At 41.5% G+C, this 27,013-nt stretch overlaps 1 protein-coding gene across 1 annotated transcript; it reads right to left on the bottom strand.

Moving 5' to 3' along the window:
* Positions 1–253: 253 nt before the first annotated feature.
* Positions 254–26,462, bottom strand: rars1 (arginyl-tRNA synthetase 1). The gene is made up of 15 exons (XM_041952477.1): positions 26,310–26,462; positions 25,214–25,348; positions 23,385–23,573; positions 22,757–22,865; positions 22,540–22,640; positions 22,231–22,352; positions 21,144–21,264; positions 20,495–20,624; positions 20,227–20,331; positions 19,535–19,713; positions 18,358–18,467; positions 14,905–15,010; positions 7,674–7,846; positions 2,565–2,812; positions 254–630 (listed from the first exon to the last, which is right to left on the bottom strand). The coding sequence occupies exons 1-15, from the start codon at positions 26,352–26,354 to the stop codon at positions 521–523; spliced, it is 1,983 nt and encodes a 660-aa protein (XP_041808411.1). The 5' UTR covers positions 26,355–26,462; the 3' UTR covers positions 254–520.
* Between the last annotated feature and the right edge of the window lie 551 nt (positions 26,463–27,013).

Here is a 27,013-nt window from a genome sequence, read left to right as displayed (position 1 = left end):
AAGTCTGAACTGTTCTGAAGTGACGGACAACAGCTCGAGAGCTGGTGTGTCTAAACCCAGAGGCAAATAATTCAATTAGAGTTATTTAGTCCAACTCAGGAGGAAGTGACTCGGGCTGATTCTATTTTAGCTCGATATTCCTGATGAAATCTGTATGTTGAGGCTTTTCTCATTCAATAGTTTTATAGTAACAATAAGAGTTCTGGCTTCAAACTGAGATCCACAGTGTGAAAATGACTGACAGCAGACCGGGTGATGTTTTGGTGTCATACTGGTTCTTTAATAAAAAAGAAAACTTCACATGAGATGTTGTAATTAACGGACTGAACAGAGGTTTTTCCTCCCAGGTTGGATATAATAACTGTGGAAATGATTTCTTAAAGAGAGTTTTGGCTTCGACGTGAGTGAAAGAGACCCATCACTTCTTCTCCTGGTCCTGTTCTGGAATTCTGGTGAACTTGGATGCAGAAGGGAAAAGGCGGATAAGGGGTGGATCGCTGTGACATCACACCCTGTGACATCACATCCTCTCGACGGGGTTGATGCCCAGGATGTCAAAGCATTTGGCCATGATGGTCGCTGTGGCTTCACAGAGCAGCATCCTCCACATGTTGACCTTCACCACCTCACCTGGAGAGAGAAGAAGTATTTTATTCCTTTGTTCCTCAGTGAGTCGGTTCCAGGAGCAGATTCCAGATTCAGGTCCAGGTCGGTGAAATAGAAATATCTGATCCAATCTTTTTATTTCTCAGCAAAAGCAAAGTACCTAACATTCAGTGTTGGCAGACCTTTCATATTTAGCCCCAACCAGTGGGGGGATTAAGTAATTAAGTACTCGAAGTGAGTATTTCCATCTCATGCTGGTTTATACTTCTACTGTAATAAATCTATCTAAACAATACACCGTATTTACTACTTACTTTTTAAATATAAGATAAATGTTTCCTGCTAAATATGTTAACATTTTAACGTCAGGCTTGAAAAAGGTGTAATTTACGCAGATAAATAAATATTCAGATTATTCCGTCTTTCCAAGCAAACATCAGGTCCTTCATACAACAAAACTGGGATACCAGTGGGATTGCACATGTACTCAGATGAAAAGAAGCAGAAGATAAGATGGAAAAGAAAAAGAGCAGGGTGAGACGAGGTCAAGAGAAAGGAAGGGAGGAAAATAAATAAATTAAATGTGAAACAGTCAGAGGTGAAGCACAGAATGATACCAACAGACAACAAAAGGTCAGAGGGCACATTTAATGGTGTTGCATCAAATGAGAATCAATGACCCGAACATCTGCCTCCACACAATGACCGACCCATGACCGTCCAGCCCCTCAGGCCAAACTGCTACATAATGAGCATCAGAGGCCGCATTTAACAAACAGCTCGTTAAAGGCGCGTGAGCATCGATCCGATTTCACTGTTCGGCTCTTACGGATCTTAAAAGAGCTCAAGACAAACATGTCCCTTATTTTTTCTAGGTTCATGGTTCACAAATGATTATTATGGAGAAATAAATCGGTAATGGTGGTACGGATTCAATGAGCAACACATCTAAAATGTTGCAAATTTACAAAACATCACCAAAGACGTGATGTATTAATGGATCCCTGGACGTCCCAAAAGAGAATGTTTTTTTTCTCTTGTGCACAGAAGTTATTATCTCATGAGCTCTAAAAACTAATAACTTGTGAGAACAAGACAGACCTAGTGCAACGGGATCCACCTTCAGACCTTCATCATGTCAGCTGATACTGTGCTTCAGTGCTGCACATTTTCAATGACAGATACATGTGGCTAAACGTATGTGGACGGAGGGGTACCTGGAGCCTTCATCTCAATAGAGAGATAAAAGCACTGCTGAGCTTCTCTGCTTTATGTTGCCGTGTTGATCATTATGTGCTCATGTCAGATGTCAAAACATCAGAGGTAAGTTCATGTATTCTGTGACTGAATCAACCTGGCTCATGATCTCTCTCACACACACACACACACGCACACGCACACACGCACACACGCACACTCTTTTCAAAGCGAAATGACATAAAATAACAACCTCCAGCTGGGGTTACTGCTTCAGCGCTAACTGAGAATTAGCATAATTAAGCAGCTCTAAGCCTGAAGTGCTAGCTCTTCAGCACACTGCGGGGATAAAATGCTAACAGGAACAAGTGGAGGGCTAACAGTATTCAGACAGCTTTAAGTGAAAACCCTCTCAGACTAACTTCCTGTTAATTGCATGAATCCAAATGAGAGCAGAACGTTAAGGAACTTCTGATGTTTTGTTTTCTGTTTGCGAGTATGACTTTGATGTGATTCAAAAACGAGATGTGGATATTTTTTACTGCGTCGCAGTGTGACGAGGTCTAACCACAACCTAACCACATGACTGATGCACACAGCCTAAGGCTAGTTTTCTGTAACCATGTTAGCTCATCTACTTGTAGGCTACTGTAGAAGAGCGTCCATGAGCAACTTGGAGATGTGCAACCTCTGACCCACCTGTGAGGAAAATATCTCCCCAGAAGTATTTCCAATCATATCTTCACCTCCTCCCTGCATACCTGTCTGTCTGTCCTTCTCCACGCAGTAGCAGCTGTCGTAGAACTCGGTGAAGGTGGTGGCGAGCTCGTACAGGTAGTCGCAGAGCGTGTGGAGCAGCAGGTCGTCCAGGATCTTCTGCAGGATCTCTGGGAAACGGAGGATGCACTTCCCCAGCTTCCACTCCTTCTCGTGGTCCAGCAGGACCTCCGTGGTCTCCGCCGCTTTCCTCAGAGTGGCCTCGTCAATGTTCGCCAGACGAGCTATAGATCTACAGGAAGTCAGTAACAGCAGTCATTAAGAAGTCACGTACATGGTCCTGTAAGTTTCAACAGCTTGTAGCTCACACTGCAACAAGTGGACCCACAGTTATTAATCTCTACAGCATTGATAGCACTAAGCCTCACTCTTTTTTAAGACCATCTTCACCCACAACATTAGCAACAATGACGAAACACCTCGAGCATGTGACGCCACATAAAACCACAGTATGTCGTTTTTACACCGATTAAACAAATGAGCCACGTATTGATGATGTGTTGGCAGGTGTATTTTATGAATTTTGGACAGAGCCACGCTAGCTGTTTCCCTCTGCTTCCAGTCTTTATGCTAAGCTAATTGTCACATGGCTACAGATCCACAAGTGGTATCGATCGTCTCATCTAACTGTCAGCAAGAAAGCAAATAAGCAGCTTTGCTAACATGTGGAACTATTATTAAAAGTTTGTCAAGTGCTTAAACACGTATTCAAAATGTATCGATCGATAAAATCCATTGACCGCAACAGATTAGAAATGCTTTAGGTTTGGAGAACTCCACGCTACCAATTCAGAAGTATTCAGAAGTGAAGAAAATCTCAGTTAATTTAAACACAAGATACTTGAGCTCAAAAAGAGGATTCATTCTCAGTGAAGAACCTTGGAGCCCTAATCTGCCTCTATACATGCCAAAGAGCAGTGATTCCTAACACGTCTCTGGGGGTCATCAGGTGGAAACCTCCCTTCAACAGTGTTTCGCCTACTTAGTCCCACTACACTACAGGAGGCTAGGCAGTGATGAACTCCGGCGTCCCAGAGTCACCCCCCCTAGTGCCAGTTCACACTGCTCCTACACAATCCAAACAGCACCACCACGTTCAACCGACCCAGAGATGCTCCAGGTAGTGGCCAGTACCGATGCTACCATTTAACTATTGCTAATGCTAATGCTAACCGCCCCCATGTGAAGAACAGAAGAAGACAATACAGTTCCGATGCTACCATTTAGCTAATGTTAAGTGCTAACTGCTACCTGCTAAGAGGAACAGAAGAAGACAATAAAGCTAGATTCACCTATACTGTTAATGTTAACTGCTAACTAACTGCTAAGATACTATCATACTACCACCGCTTTAGCTATTGTTAGCTGCTACAATGCTACCACAGGCCACAGGCCTAGATGCCACATGTAACTGCCGATTGCCACACTACCATCATCTACATATCTATATAATTCTTGACTAAGGATCATAAAAAACAAACCTCAGCTATAATAAGGTAATGACGTAATGATGACTTAAGTATCTCAATAATAACGACAGTATCTTTGCAACTTTAGGCTTTAATTGCTTTGGGACAGAAGATGCATAATTTTATCCATGAATACTGTGAAAAAAATAACTTTGATATTACATAATTATCACGAACACATACCAAGGTAATACCCTGTTATTAGCTTGCTATAAAGAGCTGTAAATTAAGGCTCGAGCAACGAGTAAGTTCACTTTTCTTGCCCAAGTCATCAGACAGCGTTGGCGTAACAGCAGAAAGATGCGGCTCGAGGTACAGTCAGTGCATCCAGTGTTTACCAACAGTCTGTTCCTTTCGTACCAGACAAAAAGGGACTCAGACTGTGACACAGCTGCCTTTCATGTCACCATCTTTGTGATAGCAGAGAGGTTTCAGATCAAGAGAAACTCGCCTGTGTTCAAAAACCGGGGTCCATCTGTTGCAGATCAAACTGTCACCAAAATGCATTTCAAGTCTTAAAAGTGGCTCATTGTACGACACGTTTAGCACAGAGGAGCGCAGAGTAAACGCCTGTAGTCAAGTTGATTTAAAGAACTTGTTTGACTCACATCTTAAATACGATGATTTGCTGCTTTTCTCTGTTTTATTTAATTCTAAATGACGAGTTTTGAACCGTTGGTCAAACAGAGGTTATTAGTAGACGTCACACTGGGCCTCTGGATACTGGATACCAATACTGGATATTTGATGTATCGATTTCATTTTTTAACACACAAAAAAAAGAAGAAAACAAAACTTTTCGATAATGATCTCTTAAATTATCACTGTTACACAGTTTGAACAGTCATCTCTTTGAATGCGAGGTCTTGCTGTTAAATGTGCCTCCTCTACACATTTTCCCTCAAGCTTAATGAGCCAACATTATGTTTTGTAGTAATTTCAGAAATTCTTCTGACATTAACAGAGGTGCTATCTATTTCAGGTGAGGTGAGTTGCTTCCACTTCAAATGCTGCAGAGAAGAAGAAATCTGTAAAAAGGTCCTACACACTGCCATTTGCTGTAGATATTCTTCTTTTTTGTGCAATACTTTTTCATTACTACTGTTTACTATTTTGCTATTTTATTATTATGTATATAATCTTTTTACTGCTCACTATTTTGATATTTTATTCTGTATAGTTTGCTCTTTATAGTCTTATTTCAGAATTTTTCACTTATTTCACTGTGTGTAATGCTGCTGCTGCACTGCAATTTCCCAGCTTGGGATGAAGTAAGTAAGTAAGTCAGTAAGTCAGTCAGTCTGTCTGTCTGTCTGTCTAATAATTGAAGTTTCCTGGAAATAACCATGACATTTGGCACTACAGACAGTGTTCAACTGGTACACTGCCAGTTAATTAATCTTAATTGTTAAGATAGTGTAGCCTTGAATCTTTAACTCAGCGGACAGTTTATCTAAAGGAGGGCATGCTGTACAATTCAACTCATATGAAAGGTGAGGTTTCCAATAATAAACGAAAATAAATATTCACATGGGTTTAAATGAAACTTTTCATTTAAGGAAACTTTCCTCGACCTTGAAAACTGCTCTTAAACCTATTAAACAACTTTTAGAACATTTTCTCTATAATCAGGACAAAATTACACAAATAGCTGACATAGATTTAGTTTTCACTTTTTCCCAAACATTTAATAATAATAATAAATTAATAATCAGCAGCTTGTCCAGAACTGAAATTATTACTTGCAACCTCTGAGCTACAAGTGGCTGCCTTTCTACTCTAAATTTTTTTTGAAGTCGAAGTCCGTGTGTGTTTCTGTGTTCTGGTCTTCTCGGACACTTGAACACCCACAGCAGGGGGGCGGGCTGCCACCAGTGAGTGCTCTATTGACTCAATGCAGGAACATCGAATCCTCTCAGGCGAGACTGCTCAACCCCCCTTGCTGAAAAAAAGAGAAGATCAATCTTTGCCGGGCACTCTGCCACCGCGAGTCTAACACCTCCAGGGACGCTGGAGGGGAAGGAGATCAGCGCAGAACTCTGCAGCCGGGAGACGGTCACTCGATACGGGGGATAAGGGGTGAGGAGAAATTGGGTCTCGCTGACTGGAAATACCCAGAAGACTAATCCCTTGCCACAAGCTCCCACTAGGGCCAGCCAGGCTGATCTGATACGGGTAATGAAAGTATACTGGTACTGGTGAGAGGTTCTTTAACAGGACAGAGTGGAGAGGAGGACACAGACGAGGGAGAAATGTGTCTGAGGAACTCAATTTAACTTTGAAGATACTTTTGGCGTCCCAAAGAGACGAGCCGGGAGGCAAAACTGAGCGAGTACTTCATATCACTGTTCACTGTCTCGGGCTCCTTGATTAACAGATTACTGTTTTCTCCTGCATCACCGTTGATGATTGATACACGACAATGAAGCTTTAGTTGGGTGCAAAGTTGGCGGAACACGACCACACACAGTCTGTGGTCACACCGGTGTCCCAGAGAGACAACTTTTCTATTCCTACATCTTTATCATTACCGGGGGGTTTGTCCTCTCTGCAGGGGCTATTTAAGGACATCAGAGACTCAGCTGGTCAGACACAGCTCTACAGGCTTCCCTCATCAGTTTCTGCTGTATTTAAGGCACCAGTATACTCTGTCACAAGTGCATGTCAGAAGGTCAAAGGGCTTCCAGATGTCAGACTAGGGGGTCTGTCGCTGCGTCAACACTAATGCATTTTCATTTTGAAACAACATTTTAAGAAAGAAAACAATCTCCAGACTAAAAAGCCTGAAAATGCATACCACATGACCATTCAGATACGCTGGGCATGTGTGTGCCAGTGTTTGCCTTCTGCACGTGTAGAAGTAGCAGCATGATAAAAATGCTGAATTTAACTGCACAACAGCTGCTAGCACAGACAACAAGGTCAGCAACACCTGTAATTCATCATCCATGCTCAATTAAGCGCTGGTAGTCAAGGCTCAAGGGATGTACAAACTGATTTAGTTTAATTTCTTCTACAAGAGGGTCATGTGACAGGGGTGTGACAAATCAGAAAAGGACACGTCAAGACCCAATCAGTACGAGAACTTGGATTTCTGCATTATCGATTCCTAACGGGACTGATTAACCTGCTAATGTTGAGGAAGCTCTATATTATGGTAGTTTTTTAGCCTCTGTGCACATTTAGCATATCAACAGCTAGCATGGAATATTTAGCATGTTTATATGCATCCAGTTACCAGCACAACATACAGTACTTACATTTAGCGTGTCACATGCTAAATGCTTTAAGTATGTCAGCATCAATTTTGAAATACAGCATTAGTTTCAGAGGCAGATGAAAAGTTTATTTTATTCCTGATCAAAATGTTTGCCCCGTAAGTGGCTGACACGCTTCGCTAGCTAGCATGGCTAAAAGCAATTATCGAACAAAAAGCATGTTTCAGCTTTGTCTGCTCGAATATCCTCACACACCAGCTGCTGCCATGCCTTTTTTTCCACTTTTAAAATTAAATCAAAATTGATTGTCAGCCTACAACACATGTTTTGAGGAAGGTTTCACAGGTTGAACTTTTGCAGCAGTGCAGAAGCAGAAATCCCACTTCAGTTACAATATGAACATCACCTGATGCGGGTAAAGGCGTAGAGGAGGTACGCCGCCGTGTTGCCCCGGTCATCCAGCATCTTGTCAAACGAGAAGACGTAGTCGTTGATGCGGTTGTGGGAGAGGTCGGCGTATTTGATGCAGCCAAAAGCGACGGACCTCTGGGCTTTGATCAGCTCCTCTGGGGTCAGAACCTGCAGGAAGACGACGTCAGTTTCATTTAATAAATCAGATATATTAATGACAGATATGGAGCTGTCTATCTTTCCAATCACCAATCCCCCTTTAGAGCACTCTTTAGGCGTTAAATATTCTGATAACTCTGTAGCTTTTATCAGCTTGTAATTACTGCAGGCAGTACTTCACCTTATGCTTCTCATAGTAAAACCAGTGAGTTGAATTTAATCCAAATAATGAATCTAATTCGCTAACTTCAGGCGAAGATTAAATTGACTTATTAAGTCATGGCCTTCCCTTGAATCTGACTGTGACGTGTCTGATACCTCAGGGAGTGAACGGAGTGAGGAGGAAGATTATGCAGAACATTTTATGATCTCACTCGATTGGAAAACAAAAATTTCCAAGTCAAGCAGAGCGTAACGGACGGAGGAAATGACATAACAGAGAATGACAAGCCCGAGAATGACAACACAGAACCCGACATGACAGGAAATAAAGGCATGGGTGATAACATGATATCTTATTATATAAGGAATTGGAATAAATAGGACAGGAACAGACATAACAGGACACAACAGAGAGATCATGACATGAAATAACAGAAAAGAGCACAGAGATACATAACAGGACAATGCATCACACAGTGGAGTGGAGTCTGGCACTGCGGGTTCATTGATTAGATGTGAGGATTTATTGTTTTTACTGTTTTGATGTCATTCTAAATGAATCTTTGGATTCAGGACAGTTGGTTGGACAAAGGAGCGTCATGAAGACGTCACTCTGGACTCTGGGAAACAGTGACGGACGATATTTTACAGACCTAATAATTAATCGAAAAATAATCTACAGACTAATCCAATAAGTTCCGGACTGGGAGTGTCGAGTCACTGCAGCGTGGAGCTGAAAAGTTGATTTCATTTAAAAAACTAATAAGGCTGCTTCAACGCAAGCAGAGCAATCAATATTCAGGTTAGCAAGATGTATTCAGACACGGACACATGTAAAGTCAGATGGACGGATTTTTGACAGGGAAGAAAGCAAAAGCCTGGTGCTCATTAATCAATCAGTCAAATCTAAACTATAAAGAGCACGTCCTGCTCTCCAATTCACTGTCAATTCAGCCGGAGAGTCCTGTGTCCTCAACGAGTGAAAGCTTTAACGTAGACGAGAGAAACTAAAGAGGAGCGTCCACACAAACAGACACGAAGCTCATGTTCTAGGTAGTGTTAAATTAAATTCAACTCTACGAGTTTCCACAGAACTGTCAGCAGCTGCTAAAAATTCAATCAATTTATGCATCAGAGGGAGAGGTGGAGGAAATTATTTTGTCTGAAAAAATGTTCAAGAAGCACTCAGTTAATCAATACTGAAAATAACTATTAGTTAAAGCAAGAGCTGCAACCAGATTCATTGTTTAGACAATTACAGGTCAGAAAATAGTGTAAAAAGGTAAAGGTGGGGCCTTCAGATGACTTGTTTTGTCCAGTCCAAAGCCCCAAAATATTCTAATATCACATATAAAGCAGCAAATCCTGACATGAGAAGCTGGAGCCATGTGTCCATTTTGCTTGAAAAATAATTTGGGGACATTTTGATAGTCGATTGTTTGACAGTCCTGTCCATAGAAGGACAGAAGCTAAGAGGTCAGAGTACAGCGCGACACAACAGGACCAGACAGGAAAGGACAGAACATGACAGGAAACAAAAGTATGAGACAAATACAACAAACAAAAAAAAAAGAGGACAGAAGTAAATAATAGAAGACAGAAGAACAGAACCGAATATAATACGACGCAACTGGAGAAAAGACTGTGCAGACTGAGGTTCAAGGAGGCCAGGGTTGGGGTTTGTTTTAATGAGGCAGGGTTAGCAGATGGTAGACGTGGGCATCGACCCAGACTGAGAGCAGAGTGCCAGGCGAGAAGGGCCTGCGGGGAATCTGTGCTGGCACCAGTTTCCCACAACCTTCTCGGCATTAAAATCATCGCAGTTCAACTGGAAGTCACTGACTGTTTACACTGCACCAACACTCCAGATAATACTTAACCAGGTCAGGTTCTGTTGTTCCTTCCTCATTTTTATCCCCCTGCAAGTTTACTTTCAGGTGCAAACCCCTCAACATCAGAAGTTGCTCAAATTAACAGAAAAAGTCAGGGTTTGGTGTGCGAGGTAAAGGGAAAACAAGAGCTAACAATAGCCTTGGGATGAAGGAAAAGGCTTGTCAACAGATGTTTTCTGGCTTCAGTCCCAAGGTTAGCTGGAACAATCTCAGGTCAGGAGGTGAAAAATAACATTTCACATTCCTAAAAACCAACATATACTTCTTCTAACAAGGCACAGCTGAACTATAAGGGGACCCAGCGATGAAGACCTGTGTTGTAGCAGAGGGATCGCTGCAGCTACAACAGCACACACTCATCAAGCCTGGCCTGGACGAGGAACAGCTACAGAGGAAGCGACTGTCGTGAAATCTGAGAGACATTTGTTCAATTCAAGATAGGATGAAATATGATTCTATGAAGTGCTGAAAACATTTTCAGAGCCTTCACCAAGTGAGTTCTTTCAACTGATGTTTGTTAACTATTTTTTTAGCCATAGCAGTAGTGAAGCTAAAGGGTTGGCCTGCTTTGTTCCAGTTAATTTAAACACAAGATACTTGAGCTCAAAAAGAGGATTCATTCTCAGTGAAGAACCTTGGACCCCTAATCTGCCTCTATACATGCCAAAGAGCAGTGATTCCTAACACGTCTCTGGGGGTCATCAGGTAGAAACCTCCCTTCAACAGTGTTTCGCCTACTTAGTCCCCCCCCCCCCCCCCCCCCAGTGCCAGTTCACACTGCTCCTACACAATCCAAACAGCACTGCCACGTTCAACTGACCCAGAGATGCTCCAGGTAGTGGCCAGTACTGATGCTACCATTTAGCTAACGCTAATCGCTAAGAAGAGCAGAAGAAGACAATACAGTTCCGATGCAACCATTTAGCTAAGGCCAATGCTAATGCTAAATGCTAAGTGCTACCTGCTAAGAGGAACAGAAGAAGACAATACAGCTAGATTCACCTATACTGTTAATGTTAACTGCTAGATGCCAATACTAACTGCTAAGATACTATCATACTACCACCGCTTTAGCTATTGTTAGCTGCTACAATGCTAGCACAGGCCTAGATGCCACATGTAACTGCCAATTGCCGCACTACCATCATCTACCCCTGCCTCTCACCACCATCGACTGAACTCTCTTCACAAATACTGGACAAATTGCCATAACATGCAGAACACAACATGAATCCTTATGACTTCATTGATCCCCTGAGTTTTTGCGTCTGAGTTGCAGGTTGTGGGTCTTTCCGCCTGATAACGACTTCAAACATATTAAAAAAGTGCCCAAGAATGGATGAGAAGAAAACACTGGACTGCTCTGCAGTCCCACTGAAGGTCTGTGGATTTCAGCTCTTGAAAATGGGGGGGCGGCACCCATCAAACCTGGGTGAACCGGAGCAGTTTGCTCAAGAAATCAAACTACGAGTGGAGGAGAGTAGAAATCTTATTTAGATTATTCCCAGATTTATTATAATTTATTAAGATGTGGATGCGGATGTGAATGGCTTTGGATTTTGGACAGTTCTTTGGTAAAACAAAAGATATTTGAGGACGTCATTGTGAGCTTTGGAAACTTGCAATATTTTCTGATAATCACAGGATTGAAATAGTAGTTGACAGATTAATCAGTAATGAGAATGTAGGCAATATTTTGTACCATTTCTAATGTCTATTTGTCCATTTTCTATATCTCCTTTTCATTCTTGCTATTATTGCTGTGTGTAACATCTTAATTTCCCCAGCGTGAGATCAATAAAGTTATATCTTATCTTATCTTACAGCAGTAAAAAGCAACAGACACACAGCAGTAATATTAATCCACAAACATCAGATAAAATGGTAAAACAGTGACAGGGAACATTTTACTGCTTTATGGGTGCAACTTCTTATTTTGTATTTTTTTTTATTTTCCATTGCCTTTGCTATTGCTATTTTTATTGATGCTGCCTGTAACACCAAATTTCCGCCACTGGGGATTAATAAAGTTGATCTTATCTTGTGTACTTTTTCATATTCTAAGTACATTTTGTGGATAATACTTAAAAAAGATTTTGAATGCAGGATTTTTACTTGTAGTGGAGTATTTTCACAGCTTTTACTTAAGAAAAGGATCTGAAGACTAACCCTAACCCTTCCACTGCTGATGAAGCCATTGTACTGTATATGCTATAATTCACTGTTATTGGTTGATCAGTAACTAATCAATCAGAGAAGCCTAATCCATTACCAAACAGTTCCATCTGTCTGAGTTTCTCTCTTCGACTAAAAACACAAAAATCTGAGGGAGGCCGAGCAATCAAAAACAAAAACAGACAGAAGAAGCCTTGGCGTGGCTGCAGACACGAGGAGGTTCGAGCTCACATAAGATGCAGGAGGAAAAGAGGAACATGATGAAAAGATAGAGGGGAGGAAGAGGAGAATCGGAGCGAGCGTTTAATCAAGAGAGACCGCACACAGCCGGGCCCTCCTCAGAGCTCAGCAGACAAGAAGAAACACTGCTGGTGGCGTTGCTTCACATTTCAGTCGTGGTCGTCTCTGCATGTGATCAGAAAGATCCGGGGTTTGGCTCTGGCCAGAAAAATTAATGGCCACTGTCGAGTGAGACGGTCATTACTGTAAAATAAGCCTCGTCATTCAGGGTGAATCGGAAGCCCGGCACAAAGCGGAAATAATGAGCTGCTCACTGGACCGTCTCCTTCTTCCTAAAGGGCTGCTTATCAAAGATTCAACATTTGACACAAAATATTGATACGGAATGATTTTAATACAAGCTAAAATAATGTGAAATCCTCTGCCGCAAATGATTCCTGGAGAGCGTAATGAAGGAGGGTTTCTTTCTGCCATAAAGTTCGACCAATTATTCTGAGGAGAAATCAGAGAAATAAAGCAGACTATCTACAGATGATTAAATATGAAGCAGCAGCCCGCTGGTCAGGAATAAAACACCTCAGAAAGCTTTCAGGAAGTTCAATATTCACCTCAGACGTGTAAAACACAACTCCTGTGGTGCTGCAGCCGCTTGTCTTCGTCATTCTGTCCTCTTCCTTTTCTTATTCTCCAAAAATAACTAACACATAGATTCATTTTTCCAGTTTAAACCTTGTCTGTGTCGATGTGCAGTTCAGAGGATCTCAGGCCAAAATAAAAATATCTCTTTATTCACAACTATTGCACTGCTTCTCTCTGCTGAAAAAACTGTATGTGCAGAACTTCTCTTGTGCACGCTGTTTATGGTGCATGAAGAAAAGTCAGAGGATCACCAAAGTCAGCAGGATTCATCATCCTGAAAACACGAATATCTGAACCACATGTCATAGTAAATTGACTGATAAATTTAAACAGTGTTGTTCTCTGTTCTACATGGGCTATTCGTGTAACTGACCACACCCAACATAACACCTGTAATGTGCATCACATCCACAGACTGAAACATGGACGTAGTCTCCATGACGTCAAACTATAGGTTTCGGAATAACCGTTGTGAAGCTCAGTGACGTCGCCATCTTGGCAGTGGCTGACTCCATCCTATTCCCTGATAATCCAAAAATGGGCAAAGAGGTGCAGCGTGGGTGGAGCTGAGGCCAAATGAAGCCTGGTTGCTGAAAGCTAGCAGTTAGCTGTCAATCAAAGCTGACATCTCCATAATTAAGCATAACTTTAAGACTTAATATAATTAAGTGCGTTACATAAAATTCACCCCCATGCAGTTGTCCTAAACGGGGAAATTAGCTTAAGAGGCCATAACTGTTTTTGTACCAGGCTGTAAACTTGCTTATTTGTGCTGTAAAGTTAAGCAATTTAATATGGGTGTCTAGGGGGATTGACTCGCTTTTGGAGCCAGCCTCAAGTGGCCATCTGAGGAACTGCATTGGCTTCACGCTGTCTCCTCTAGCTTCTGCCAGGTTCACTGACATGACTCACCTGACACCAGCTCAGTCTCCTCAGGTCCTCAGGTAAGACTAGCTTCAGGGCATCATATTATAAATCCTCCTTGGATTTAAATGGATGTGCTACAGAGTGAGTACTTATAATGTGTGCCAGTTTCTTCCTGTTTAACTCTCATGTAGTCTACCTGAAACAACTTCTGTAAGATTTTTTTTTCACAGAAAGTGACCAGCGTACAGATGAAACAGGAAACGAGGAGAGAGAGGCATCAAAGTCAGACAGATGGATGATTCTGCTGTGATGCTGGCTTCTTGCTCCTAATGTGGACTATGAAACTGTATTTATGGAATCCAAATTAAGGCTAGTGCACCCACAACATAATACTGTACCATCTTTACTGCATTCGTTAACTTCACATTGTTTTTTACCCTTCTGTTGCTGACTGCCTCCTGCTAAAGGGTCATTTCACCTAACCAGCAGCCATGTAGACACACGTGGTTTTATTGTTATTTTGATTTTTATCATTATAATAATAATAATTCTAATTATTAATAGTGTTGATGTTACTCATTCCTGTAAATGAACCTTGGGTAAAGATTAATCTGCCCGAGCTCTCTAACAGCCATCATCAACAAATGCTCCTGTTATTTTGGATAAAGCACGAAACACGCTGTCAACACTTTTCATAGTGACTATTTCTTCATTAGAAAGTAGTTCACACCGTTGATGGAAAGAAATTTTGAAATTCTGTGAGCATCAGAGATTAAATTCTCCTCCGCTTTATCAGGTGGAGGCAGAAATCTCAGATGCAAACATGGACAAATAAAACCAAAACTGCCAGCATGGATAGGGAAAATGAACTGACCTGTAAATAGTTATTTCTCCCATGTGTGGTCTCAACTTTGCTTTGAACCCACTTAACTGTACTCATTCAGCGGGTCTTAGATTTACGAGACAGCGAATGTGTCCTAAGCAGAGGGCGACAGTTTTATGATGGAAAAGTAAAAGCTCATGTGGACGGTAAGTGAGAGAGATGGTCTCTCTGCACCTTAATTTCCTCCGTCAGCAGGGGGACGGTCTCACCTTGTCTCTCTCCTTCTCTTTCAGTTTGTCCATGGACCTCTTCAGTCCCTCCTCCAGCAGGTCCATCAGCCTCACTGTGTCTCCAGATCGGGTCTTAAACTTCTTCCTGGGCAACAAACACGAGAAGCAAAACTTAAATGAGAGGACGTGGCTGCTGGTGAACTCGATAAGTCAAGAAAACACACAAATCCCCAAAACATAGGATCTGGCAAACCAAAGAAATAATTATGAGACTGCGTTGAGTCAGACGTCTCAACATCCCCGAACAGAACTTTGCAGCAGGTAGTGAGGTTAGACTTTCTGTCGACAATAATTAACATGACAACAAGCTATTAGATTGCTTCTGCTTGCCGATGCCTTGGGGTGATACATTTTGTACAATCAAGCAAATCAGATGAGCATTACAAGCAGAACAAGAGCCAAAAATTTAATAACCCCCCTTTCTTCTCTGTGTACTTGCAGCTATAACAGCCCCCTCCTGTGGCTGCGTTAAGCCCTTATTGTCTGGATGAGCGATTATGAAAACAGCATGATAAATTTCTAATGGAGTTTGGAGTAGCGCAGACACTGTGGGGCCAATTTACGCCCCCTCAGGTTACTGTGGGGCGTTTAGCAGCACTTGGTTACGGCCTCCGCGAAGCGTAACGTCAACCTCGCGCTTCGGCTCGGCTCCTCTTCTCTGGACAGTTGATCGGGACAAAACAACAGCATGACAGATAGAGTTCCTGCTCACCTATCAGCCACGCACTAATCACTGCGTACTATTAAAGGAAATAAACAACACACATGGAAGACATGGTCTTGCACAATGAATGGACTGTGATGATAACAGAACTGGGACTGTGAGGTGAAGAATGAGGAGGAGAAGGAGAAGGAGAAAGAAGAGGAGGGAGGCTGAGAACAAGTAAAACAGGACTGAAAATGGAAGAAAAGGCGGAATGAAAAAAGGAAGGTGAAGATAAGGGGAAGAAGGAGGAGGAGGTGAGGGAAACATATAGAAGTGGAACATGCAAGAGAAGGAGAGGAAGGAGGAGAAAGAGGAAAGAGGCAATCAGAAGAAGAGAACAAGGCAGAGGAGGAGAGAAGAAGAAGAAGAACACAAACGAGAACACAAAGAACGAGAAGAACATGACGAAGAGCACCAAGAACAAAGAACAAGACAATAAGGAAGAAGAACACAAAGAAGAAATAAATGAAGAAGAACACAAAGAAGAACATGAAGAAGAACAAGAACCCAAAGGAAGAAGAACATGGAGAACACAAAGGACACAAGGAAGAACAAGTGAAACACAAAGAAGAACACAGAGAAGAACATAAAGAAGAAGAACATGACGAACACGAAGAGCACAGGGAAGAAAAAGAATAACACAAAGAATATGAAGAAGAACACGATGAAGAGCACCAAGTACAAAGAACAACACAGCGAGGAATAAGAACACAAAGAAGAAAAAAATGAGGACGACACAAGAAAAGAAAGAAAAACATGAAGAACACAGAGAAGAACAAGATGAACACAGAGAGGAAGAAGAACATGAAGAACAAAAAGAACCCAGAGAAAAAACATGAAGAACAAAAAGAAGAACAAGAAGAACAAAAAGAAGAAGAAGAACCCAGAGAAGAAAAACATGAAGAAGAACACAAAGAAGAACAAGAAGGACAAAAAAAGAAAGAAGAACAAAAAGAAGAAGAAGAAACCAGAGAAGAACACAAAGGAGAACAACCATCACAGCAATAGAATGGAAATTAAAATGTTCTGGTCAACCAAGTTCTACTGTTTTCACATTTCTGCCTTATTTTCATAGTTTCATCATTTCCATCAATGATAACAACATTTATTCAAATTAAATGTTTGTTTTTTTTACACAACAGAGGGAAAATTCATTCATTGCAGAAGTCTAATAATTAAATGTGTCTGCCTGAAACTGTCATATTTATCTTTTATTCTTTACAAATCTCTTCCAGAGTTGGGATGTTTTTGCTTTTGAAAGTGTTTGCATTTTAAAGTCTCAGGACTTCAAACAAGCTCAAATCTAACTTCAGTCCTCATCAAGCATCAAATCTCAAGGTCAAACACTCGAACCACAGTTTTTTGTGGTGAGTCTGGCACCGTTAGCTCTAATTGGCTCTCATCAGCAGCCGTTTGGCCAATTGAGCATGCTGAATCTGTATTCAGTCATTTCAACCCCTTTTTCCTCATTTTTAATCTCTGACAAGCTCCGCAAAATGCTAATCAATCTGACTGTTCTCAATTTGAATTTCAAACATCTGACAAGACTGCACTTCTGATGAGCAGCGGTTTGTCTACTTCACTGTGCCGGTATCTCTGATGTTCTTTTGAACAACAGATTCAGACTGACTGTCACGTTCTTTAACGTCACACAGCCCGAGAACAGAATGTGCAGTCGGCAGTCGGCTGCTCGTGGCTGCAGTCTTTGTGCTGTGTTAAAGACATGTTGCAGCCAGCGGTCTTTGACTGCGCTGGTGTTTTGAATTTGTCTTGGTGTGTCGAGGCCCTGAGTCAAACAGAGGAGTATGAGCCACGTCTTTGTCCAGTGCCACAGTCCCTGCGATGTATCGGAAACCGATCTTGTTTATTCTGGGTTCAAGCATCTCTTAAATCTAATATTCTTGTGCAACTTTTAATGACTGTTGTCCACCTACTGCAGAACTTTTCTACTTCCTCCTGTTCTTCTCATGCAGAGTAATAACAGCGTTGCATCCTTGTGTAACTGTAGTTCAAATGCTGGTGTTCCATTTGTGGAGCAGCAGCCATATATTTTCCTTTTTATTGTCAATGCAGTCTTGTAGTAAAGTTGTGTTTGTATGCGTGATAATAAACGTGATAAAAGCTTGAAGCGGTGCTGGTAAAGATACAGTGAAGGACATCCAGATGATTACAGTCAGGAGCTGCTTGTCTTTGTTGCTGCTCTGATGATGGTGATTTAGAGTCGTGTTAAACTGTTAGTCTGTATACAGATAAAACACTCCTTTAATGCTCTCAGTGTTGACTGCCAGGGTCATACAGCTATAGAGCCTCCATATTTAACCCTTTAACATCCACCAGCCTTGACTGACTGATCTGTGGATTCATGTAAGAGCATGTATGTTCAACCTTTAAATTCCATGATGCAGATTTCATTTTTGTCATTTGCTTGTTCAGTTTACTGTTTTCAGGTTAATAAGAAGGTCCACACCATTCTACTATCTGTTTTTTTTTATGTTTTTTATATGTTATGTGATTAGTGTGAAGTTAGAGCCAGGTGGGCAGCACATCCTAGCTTTTCATCAAAAAAAACTGAAAAAAATAAATGCAAATCATAAGAAGCCTGGAGACAATTAGCTTAGCTTAGCATAATGACTGGGAGCAGGGGGAAACAGCTAGCCTGGTCTGTCCGAACCCTCGCAAGAAATACCTCCAGCCCTCTCAAACGATGCATTATAATCGACACTCACTTGTCTTCCCCCAGCACCACTCCAAAGCCTGCGTGCTCCACCCGGGTCACCTGGGGGTTGTACCAGCCAATCATCTGAGCCGCAGCAAAGACCACCTGGAAGTGTGTGCCCTAAAAGAGAAAACACAGACGCAAATTCAGTGATATAATGCATAAATGTTGTTATACTTTCCAGATGATGAGAACACATTTTACATGTCACAAACCAAAATAAAGTGTGTGTGTGTGTGTGTCTGTTGAACTTTTCTTAGGGAGAGTTTGTAGTCTGATGTGGCAACTTTTTTTATTTTGAAATAAGATGCTATGCTAGCAGCTCTGTGTGGTTGTACTCACAACACTGCTTCGGGTTAGATGCTAACGTCAACATGCTAACATGCTTACAATAACAATGCTAACATACTGATACTTAGCCGGTATGATGTTTACCACGTTCACCCCCTTAGCTTAGCGGCCCTTTAGTGCTACTGTAATACACTTTGTTGTATTTCATTTTATTGTATTCTAATTTAAAATATTTGAATATTCGTTTATATATTTCTGTGTGTGTAGCATGGAGGAGGCTACAACTGTATTCACTGTGCAGTGTATAATGACAATAAAGCTGAACCTTGAACACTGAACACTAAGCACAGCTGAGTCTGATGAGTATGTCATTAGTTTTGCAGATATTTGGTCAACTTTTGGGCAAATTTATGATGATGATGATGTCTTCATAACCAACATTTTAAAGCCAACCTTCTGTCTGCGACTTCTTAAAGCTTTCAGCCTCCAACATGTGCAGGAAGCACCAAATGATGATTTCTTGAGATCAATTCAAGTGATTGAGTTTAGGTAAGTTTTAAGTCTGCGACAAACATCATCCACAGAGGGGCGAATCTGTGTCCGTAGCAAACCAGTCGATGCTTCATCTGTACTTTTTATGATGCAGCTCATCTTTAAAACACTGTGCTGCAGTGTTAAACTTTGTCCTCAATGCCAGGCCCCAGTCAAAAACTTCTGAGTTTAAAGGGTATTTTCTGTTGCAGAACAGTGAAACTTATGGTTCAGGACTAACAGGACAGAAACTGCAGTGAAACAAAGGGTCCCTCTGCTCCCTATTAGATTTTTTTTTTGGTCCAGCTCCTCTATTTGTACACTCTGCCATCCATGTTTGCCAGTCTTCTCCTCCTTCCACCCACCTGTCCGCTGTCAGTGATGTAGATGATGATGTCGGCTTTCTCCTCAAAGATTCGCTGGTGCAGGGCTGCGAGGTCCGACGTGTCGTAGGTGTAGCCGCCGTCAGACTTGACGACGGTCAGGGGGATGGACTGACCCGGGGCGAAGACGATCTTACGACCCTCGTCCAGCTGTACAAAGCCTGAGAAAAGATAGAGACAGAAAACAAAGAAAGGAAAGATGGATGGATAGGTGAGGAGGGTCCCCAAGGGAGGGAGGGAAGAGATGCAATGAGAGAAATGATAAAGAAAATATACAGTTTTAAGAGAGAGAAATAATATGAGTGTGATTGGAGGAGGAAAGGGAAATAATGGGTGAAATGGACAATGAAGAAAGTGCAGAAAAAGAGAGAACTGACAGTAAAAGGGAAGGAATTAGACCAAAAAAAACCCCAGGACATTTATGGGACTATACTGCCCCCTGGTGGTCAGAACTGGAAACAGCAGACTAAAATTTCAAAGGAAGTCACAAGTCTATTGAATGTTGAGGATTTTGTCAAAGTGTCCTAATGGCTTCAACAAAGCCTTTAAACAACCCAAGTACATCAAGACACAACATTGTACAGAGGGAACAGGGCCTCTGAGTGTATTAAAGTGGATCAAAAATGAATCAAAATGGGAAATAAAAACTTTCTCTGTCTCTGCTGCACACTGACCTTTCTCCTCAATCTCCTTCACCACCTTTGTCATCATGTCCTGGTAGAATGACTCTCCTCTCTCGATGATCGTGATGTCCAGGCAGTCATAAACCTTCTGAAACTCTGAAACACAAACAACCACCATCTAAATGTTAGTTTTAAGACCCATTCAAAAATAAATCAGGTAAACAAAATGGACAAAACGTTGTCAGGAAGTCGTTTAATTCCTGTTGCCTTTGACTTTGTGTGTTTATTCCTTCAATATTGCAGTCTCAAACATCTCTACCTTTACGGGAAACATCACAGATGAGGTTCCAGCCTTTAATGAAGTCGGGCTCTTTGCTCTGCAGTTTGACAACACACTGATAGGCTCGCTTCTTAAAGTCCTCCTCCTCGTCAAAACGCTTTTTCGACTCCTGGTTGAGGGAAGAGTAGGAGGGGGAGGAGGAAGAGAAAAGACACAAAGAGTAGATGCAAAAAGTAAATGAGGTGTGGAGAGAAATGAGGGAAGACGACAGCAGAGAGAACAGATGATGGTCTGCGTTTATTCATCCACAGTGTGCACACAATATACGTATGCAAAGCGTAATGGCTACGCTGCATGGACACAAAGCTCCACAGAATATATGAGCATCAACTGACAGTAAATTTCATTAGATTGACTTTTTAGAATTGATATTAACTGTCTTTCTTTGTTAATTTCTTTATTTATCAATCCATTTCCCCTCTGTGGGCTTTGGCCACACTTGGTGAACTTGCATTTCATTATTTCACGAAGCAAAGCATCTAATTGATTGTTTTAGTTCCCTTTAAACATTCAGCTAACTTGTATTGAACCCACTGAGTGACTGTGCCTGTAGCTGTGAGTTACTTTCTGTGGATTCAGACAGCGAGCTGCAGCAGAAAACACAGAAACAGATGGAGTTATAACTGACTTTGTAGAAGGCCTGCAGGTCGCCGATGGGCGGGGAGACAGTTAGGTAGTCTGGGAATTTATCCTGCAGGTGGGCAATCAGCATCCCAAACTGTGTCCCCCAGTCTCCCACGTGGTTCAACCTGAGAATGACAAAAACAGAGTCAAGGACTGACAAAATCCCAGAGACATGATTTACTTTGAGGCCCATACATGAGCAGCTCTGAACTTTCATGCTTATTAGACCAGAGAATGGAGACGTACGTCAGTCTGTCCAAACACTTCGGCCAGTAACTGAAAAGTCTTATGCACTGTCACTAGATCGTGATGATATTTTGAACTTTTCCTCTGACACCTCTGTCACGTCAGAAGTTCACCTTCAACATACTTTTCCAAGAGCAGCAATCTTGAAAACTAATGGTCAGATTTCCATGAAAATTACTGTGGATAGCCATGCTATCCAGTGCTAGCACATTAGCATGATTAATGTATCAATGGTACATGCTACATGTTACAAGCTAATCGTTAAAATGCATACAGTTAGCATTGAAACACGCAAAAATGCATGTCAGTTAACAGTAGAATTTGCATTTTAATGCTCACTGCAGGTTTGCTAGCACGCTAACAGCAGCTGCTAAAATGATGTCTGCTACATGCTAAATCTCAGTAGTTAACATCTAATAGCTGTTAACATGCATACTGATGCAAGCTCTACATATGTGCTTTACAATACTATCATTTTATTAATGTTACATTAGCTGTGCTGTGTTAGTATGCTGATATGCTAACATAAGCTTTTAGCTCATGCAAGTGGGTGTCATACTTGTTGTTAGGCTGCAATGTTAATTACTGCAACATTAATTTGACTTTAGGTCTTGTTTCCTCTCAGTCAGTGAACATACGGCCAGTATCAGCATTTTATGCAACCAGCCAGGTACCTTAATTAACAACATTCCCACATTATGTTAATAGAAAACATTAATTCTGATGGCAGTGCATTTCCTTCAAAACACATTTGTTGTTGCAAAGTAGTTGCATATAAACGTAGCATCCAGCAGACAGGGCTGGTTTCAGATGCAGCAGGTTTTGTGGTCGGCGATTGATCTGACCTGAGAACATCGTAGCCCAGAAACTCAAACAGCCGACACGTGCTTTCCCCGATGATGGTGGAGCGCAGGTGGCCCACGTGCATCTCTTTGGCAATGTTGGGAGAGGAGAAGTCCACCACCACCTGAGCAACACAAACACACAAACACACACACACACACACACACACACACACACACACACACACACACACACACACAAACACACACACACACACAAAAACTAATAATTTGTACTGTTTTTGAGCAAGATATCAAATTCTGTTTCAGGGCTGTATATCAGCATTTAGCTACATGCTACATGTGACGAACCTTCTTCTTGGAGGCCAGTGGGGGGGGCTTCACTCCGTTCATTAGCAGGTTGCTCAACAGCCTGGACACAAACGCCCTCTTCAGGTGGATGTTGATGAACCCTGATGATATAAATTACAAATACTCTCAGGCTGTAACCATAACTTCAAAGTGCAGGAAGCAGTGAGGAAATCTCTCGCCGATGCTGCATCCAACAGTCGAATCGGCTGTTTTGTACCTGGTCCCGCGATTTCAGTTCTCTGGATGAGTTCGTTGTCTGGAAGGTTCTGGATGATCTTCTCTGCGATTTCCCTCGGGTTGATTTTACATCCCTTTGCCTTCAGCATCTGCAGCAGCACAAAGTCACAGACAGCTTGGCTTCAAATGATTGAACTGATACAAAAATACCAATTTGTCCACTTTTTATCCCAATGAGAAACTAACATCAGCACATCCAAACTGCTAAACTGCGTGTGTAGTAACTTTAGTGTAATTCTAAAATTGGACGTATTGAATTTTTACAGTTAATGAAACCTGCAGTGGTTGTGCTGGTCCAGCAGTTTGCAACCACAGAACAATGAAAAGCTTCTAAATGTGCTCTGATCACTTTAAACTTGTTAAAAATGGGATCTCTGAAGACAAGTCTGTTTATTACTAAAAAGAAAAGAACTAAAATAACAATGTCTTTAAGACCCTGAACCCTGACTCTAATTCTTAGAAAGGTGTTGAAGGAGAATCAAGGCTGAAATTTAACTAACTTCAAGATATTTGAACAATTTCCGGATCTGCAGACTCACTGAAATATTCATTTAACCACAGTTTAAGAGTCCTTTTCTGTGATCCACAGACAGACTTGGCAGTCTAACCTGGGCCATGGCCATGGCACTGTTGCACTGGTAGTCTCCGAACTTGGCCTGCTGATTGGGCGTGACAGCCAGGGGAGGGTTGTCCAGCTCGGGGCAGGAAGCCCGGATGGCCTCGCCGAAAATCTCCTGGAGCCGCTGGTTGATGTTCATCATGGACTGACCGCAGTGAGTCCTCTCCTCCTGCAGGCCCTGAGGACACACAGCACATCAGCTTCACCAACATAAACATGATGACACATGAAGAGGAAGAAGAGGAAAACACAGGGAAGCTTTGATGAAGTGCAGAATGGATTTAGCCACATTATGGTCAGATGGTGACTGTTTGAACAAACATGCTGTGCACGTGGAGAGTTGACAAGTTTATTTATGTTGCAGGTGTGATTTGAAAAGTTTGTTTCACTGTGTTTTACAATGTTGTTTTGAAAAAACAATAATGTAAGTAATTAATCATTAAAATTTTAATCATTGTGTTTGACAATAAAATCAAATAATGCTGGCAAACAGTAAATTATTCCTGTAATTTCCTCAAAGAATATCAGAAATGAGGAAAGTATTCATGTGATTTATTGAATATGCTGTGATACAGTCTGTAGTTTGCATTAACAGACAAAGTGATGACTGTGACTGTTCATCTCTGCATCGACCTCAAAATCAATTTCAATTCAAGACACCAAACCTTACACCAATACTTCAGTCACTACATGTTTACTGCAATCATGTAAAATATAATAAACTACAGCAAACCTGTGATGCTGGAAATCAAATAACCACAGTAAACCTCAGATTACCCTGCTGTAAAGGACAATCAATGAATTGTAACCTTTTGACAGTGATCAAAATGAAAGAAAACATTTTTCCTTTGGCGGTGAAGTAATGAAGAGTTAATTGCATTCCTGCACACCAGAGAAAATGTTGCATTCACTCAGTGGCCTGTGCACCTGACCCGCCTGTTTTCTGAGAAATGAGGTTTAGTGTTTTGCGATGCGTTTGTGGGCAGCATTTTGTGTTTAAAGGTAAGAATTTAAAGACCAGTGTGTAGGCTTTAGTGGCATCTAGTGGTGAGGTTGCAGATTGCAACCTGCTGAACACCCCATGCCACATTCCCTGCTCCCTCTGTAGATATAAAGAGCTCATTCTAAGATAACAAAAACACAACAATTCTTAATTTCAGGTGATTATACATGAATGAAAACATAATTATGAATATTATATTCCATTTCTGCCATATTCAGCTGATAGAGCACCCTAAATCTCACACACTGGTTCTCTAAAAGGTCAGTCTGGCTCTTTGCATTAAGGCTATTGCACAAACTCTGCTGTGTAACTGACGAAATCCAAGCAGACCACTGGAGCACTCCAAACTATAAACCACACAAACTTCAGCTAAAACAGGACTCTGAGATTGTGTTCAAATGCAACAACATTGTTGAAGTTTGTGAGCTAAATTTCAACATTCTAACACACTTTCAGGTCTTGCTTTATCTGCACATTGTTTTCTGTATAAATCTACTGTATAGTACAATACAACACCAACATTCATAGAATAAACAAGCAAATAAGATATTATAATTAATCCTAGTACAGGCGAGGCAGAGCACACCTTTTCTCAGTATTGTGTTTTCAGGTTGAGTTTAATGTTCAGTCTAATGTTCAGTTACTAATTGCCAGCAGCAGAGCTGCTGAACCACCTCATCAGCCGCAGCTTTAGATCAGCAAACAGCTCAGATCTTTTTTCAGAAGCTGTGCAGCTGGAGCACAGCAGGACACACAGCTGTATCCATCCTCGGACCAGAGAGCGCCCCCTGCTGTACTCCTGCTGTGTCACTCACCCTCTTCAGGATGTTGAGGCGGTACTTCAGCTTGGTGTTTTCATCCCGCAGCTCATCCAAAAGCGCAGATGAATTCATGTTCTGAGGGTTTTTTAGACTCTCAATCTCTGCAGAGAGACTCCGGATCTCCTGCTCCTGGAAGAAAAGAAGAAGACAGAATCTAATATTTTCAGTTTCAGTATGACTTTTCCGAGGATAAGATAAGGTAAAATTAGGCAATACAGACTTTTATTACACCTTCAGTTAAGTAATGAAAATCAAGAGCTGCCTCACTATCAGCACAGGATGCAAAGTACAAAGTGACCACAAAGAGTCCCTGAAATTCATGTGTCACTCTCACGCTCATATTAAATCATGACTGTTAGATTGTGTGGGTTGAATTGGTTTTAAAATACATTTTACATCATCTTATTTATTGTGTACTGTGACAGATAATCCATCCAGGATCCTGTTCGGGACCACTAGAGGGCCCCAAATAACAGTTTGATAAACTGACCAAACAGTTAATTGTAAACTTGTGAGGGATACCTTCTTGTGCCTGTAACGTGTCACTTTCAGTTTTACTGACTGGTTAATGAGATTTTTACTGTGTACGTGATTTAACGTTGGTACAAACTGTTCTCCATGGAAATGATTTTATTCACACAATATTTAATTCAAATATCTACTCATTTAGCTAGTATTTTTTCTTGGTTGGAGGTCTTCGAGTAAATTCGACGCCTAACTTGACGAAACTTTCGTGTCAATACAAACACTCTTTGACAGCCACATCACGCTATTCGCTGATGAGCCCAACCTGCACAGTGGGATGATAGACGAACTTTAGTTTATTTTTTATCAAAATAAGTGAGGTTTGGTGCAAGGGTTGTTAGCCGAAATTGAGGGCGGTGACCATCCACTCGGCAGACATTCTTCATTTTATTCCACCACTTAGTTATTTTTACTTAGAAGCAGAACCACGAGAAAGTGAAAGGTTGTTCGATGAAGTCTGGCGCTGCGTCTCCTTCTAAATACCGATGTAGCTCTGACTGACGCCGGTTGTATCACACAAACAGTTAGCTTCCTAGCTAACGTTAGCGACAAGCCGGCCACTTACCTGCTGCTGCAGTCGGGCTGTGTACTCGGTTAAAGGGTCTCCCATCTTCCTGAAACTCTGGAGTGAAACTCTTTCTGCCGGCTGGATGTGGAGTAACGTGGCTGATGAAACAAACTGCGGGAGGAGGAAGAACTCCACAACTTTCAGCTATACTTCCGGAACTGCAACGTCTTCTTCGTCCTCGTATTTACTGGGGGATGGCAAACCAATGTAAAAGGCGCATACCGCCACCTCCTGTACGTATGGAGAAACACGGTTTAAATGGTTGATGGTTAAATGCAGTGGGCGAAAGTAACTGGAAAGCCTGGCCCCTGGTTTCAGGGCCCTAGTTTGAGAACCACCAGACTAAACAAACATAACTGCATATAAAGTAGTATATTGAAGTCAGTACATTTCATTGATAATGCTTTTGTACTTTAACTTAAGCAGGATTTTGAATTTACCTGAATACCACAATGTATCTATATATGTATCTATGTATCTATGTATCTATGTATCTATCTATCTATCTATCTATATATATATATATATATATATAATCCATTAAAAATCTTGACTGCAACTATTTTTATCGAATGCTTGTTGATTGTCAAACAGTCCTGGTCACCCTGAAAATGGGAACACATCCACTCTTAAGATAAACAAAAGCAGCGCAAAATGCAATTTCATGACAGAAAACAAAAACCCAACGACACACGTCAACA

Source organism: Chelmon rostratus, chromosome 14 (assembly GCF_017976325.1).
Source record: "Chelmon rostratus isolate fCheRos1 chromosome 14, fCheRos1.pri, whole genome shotgun sequence".
Classification (NCBI taxonomy): Eukaryota; Metazoa; Chordata; class Actinopteri; order Chaetodontiformes; family Chaetodontidae; genus Chelmon; species Chelmon rostratus.
The sequence above is the reverse complement of the archived record's forward strand: the minus strand, read 5'-3'. Positions and strand labels throughout refer to the sequence as shown.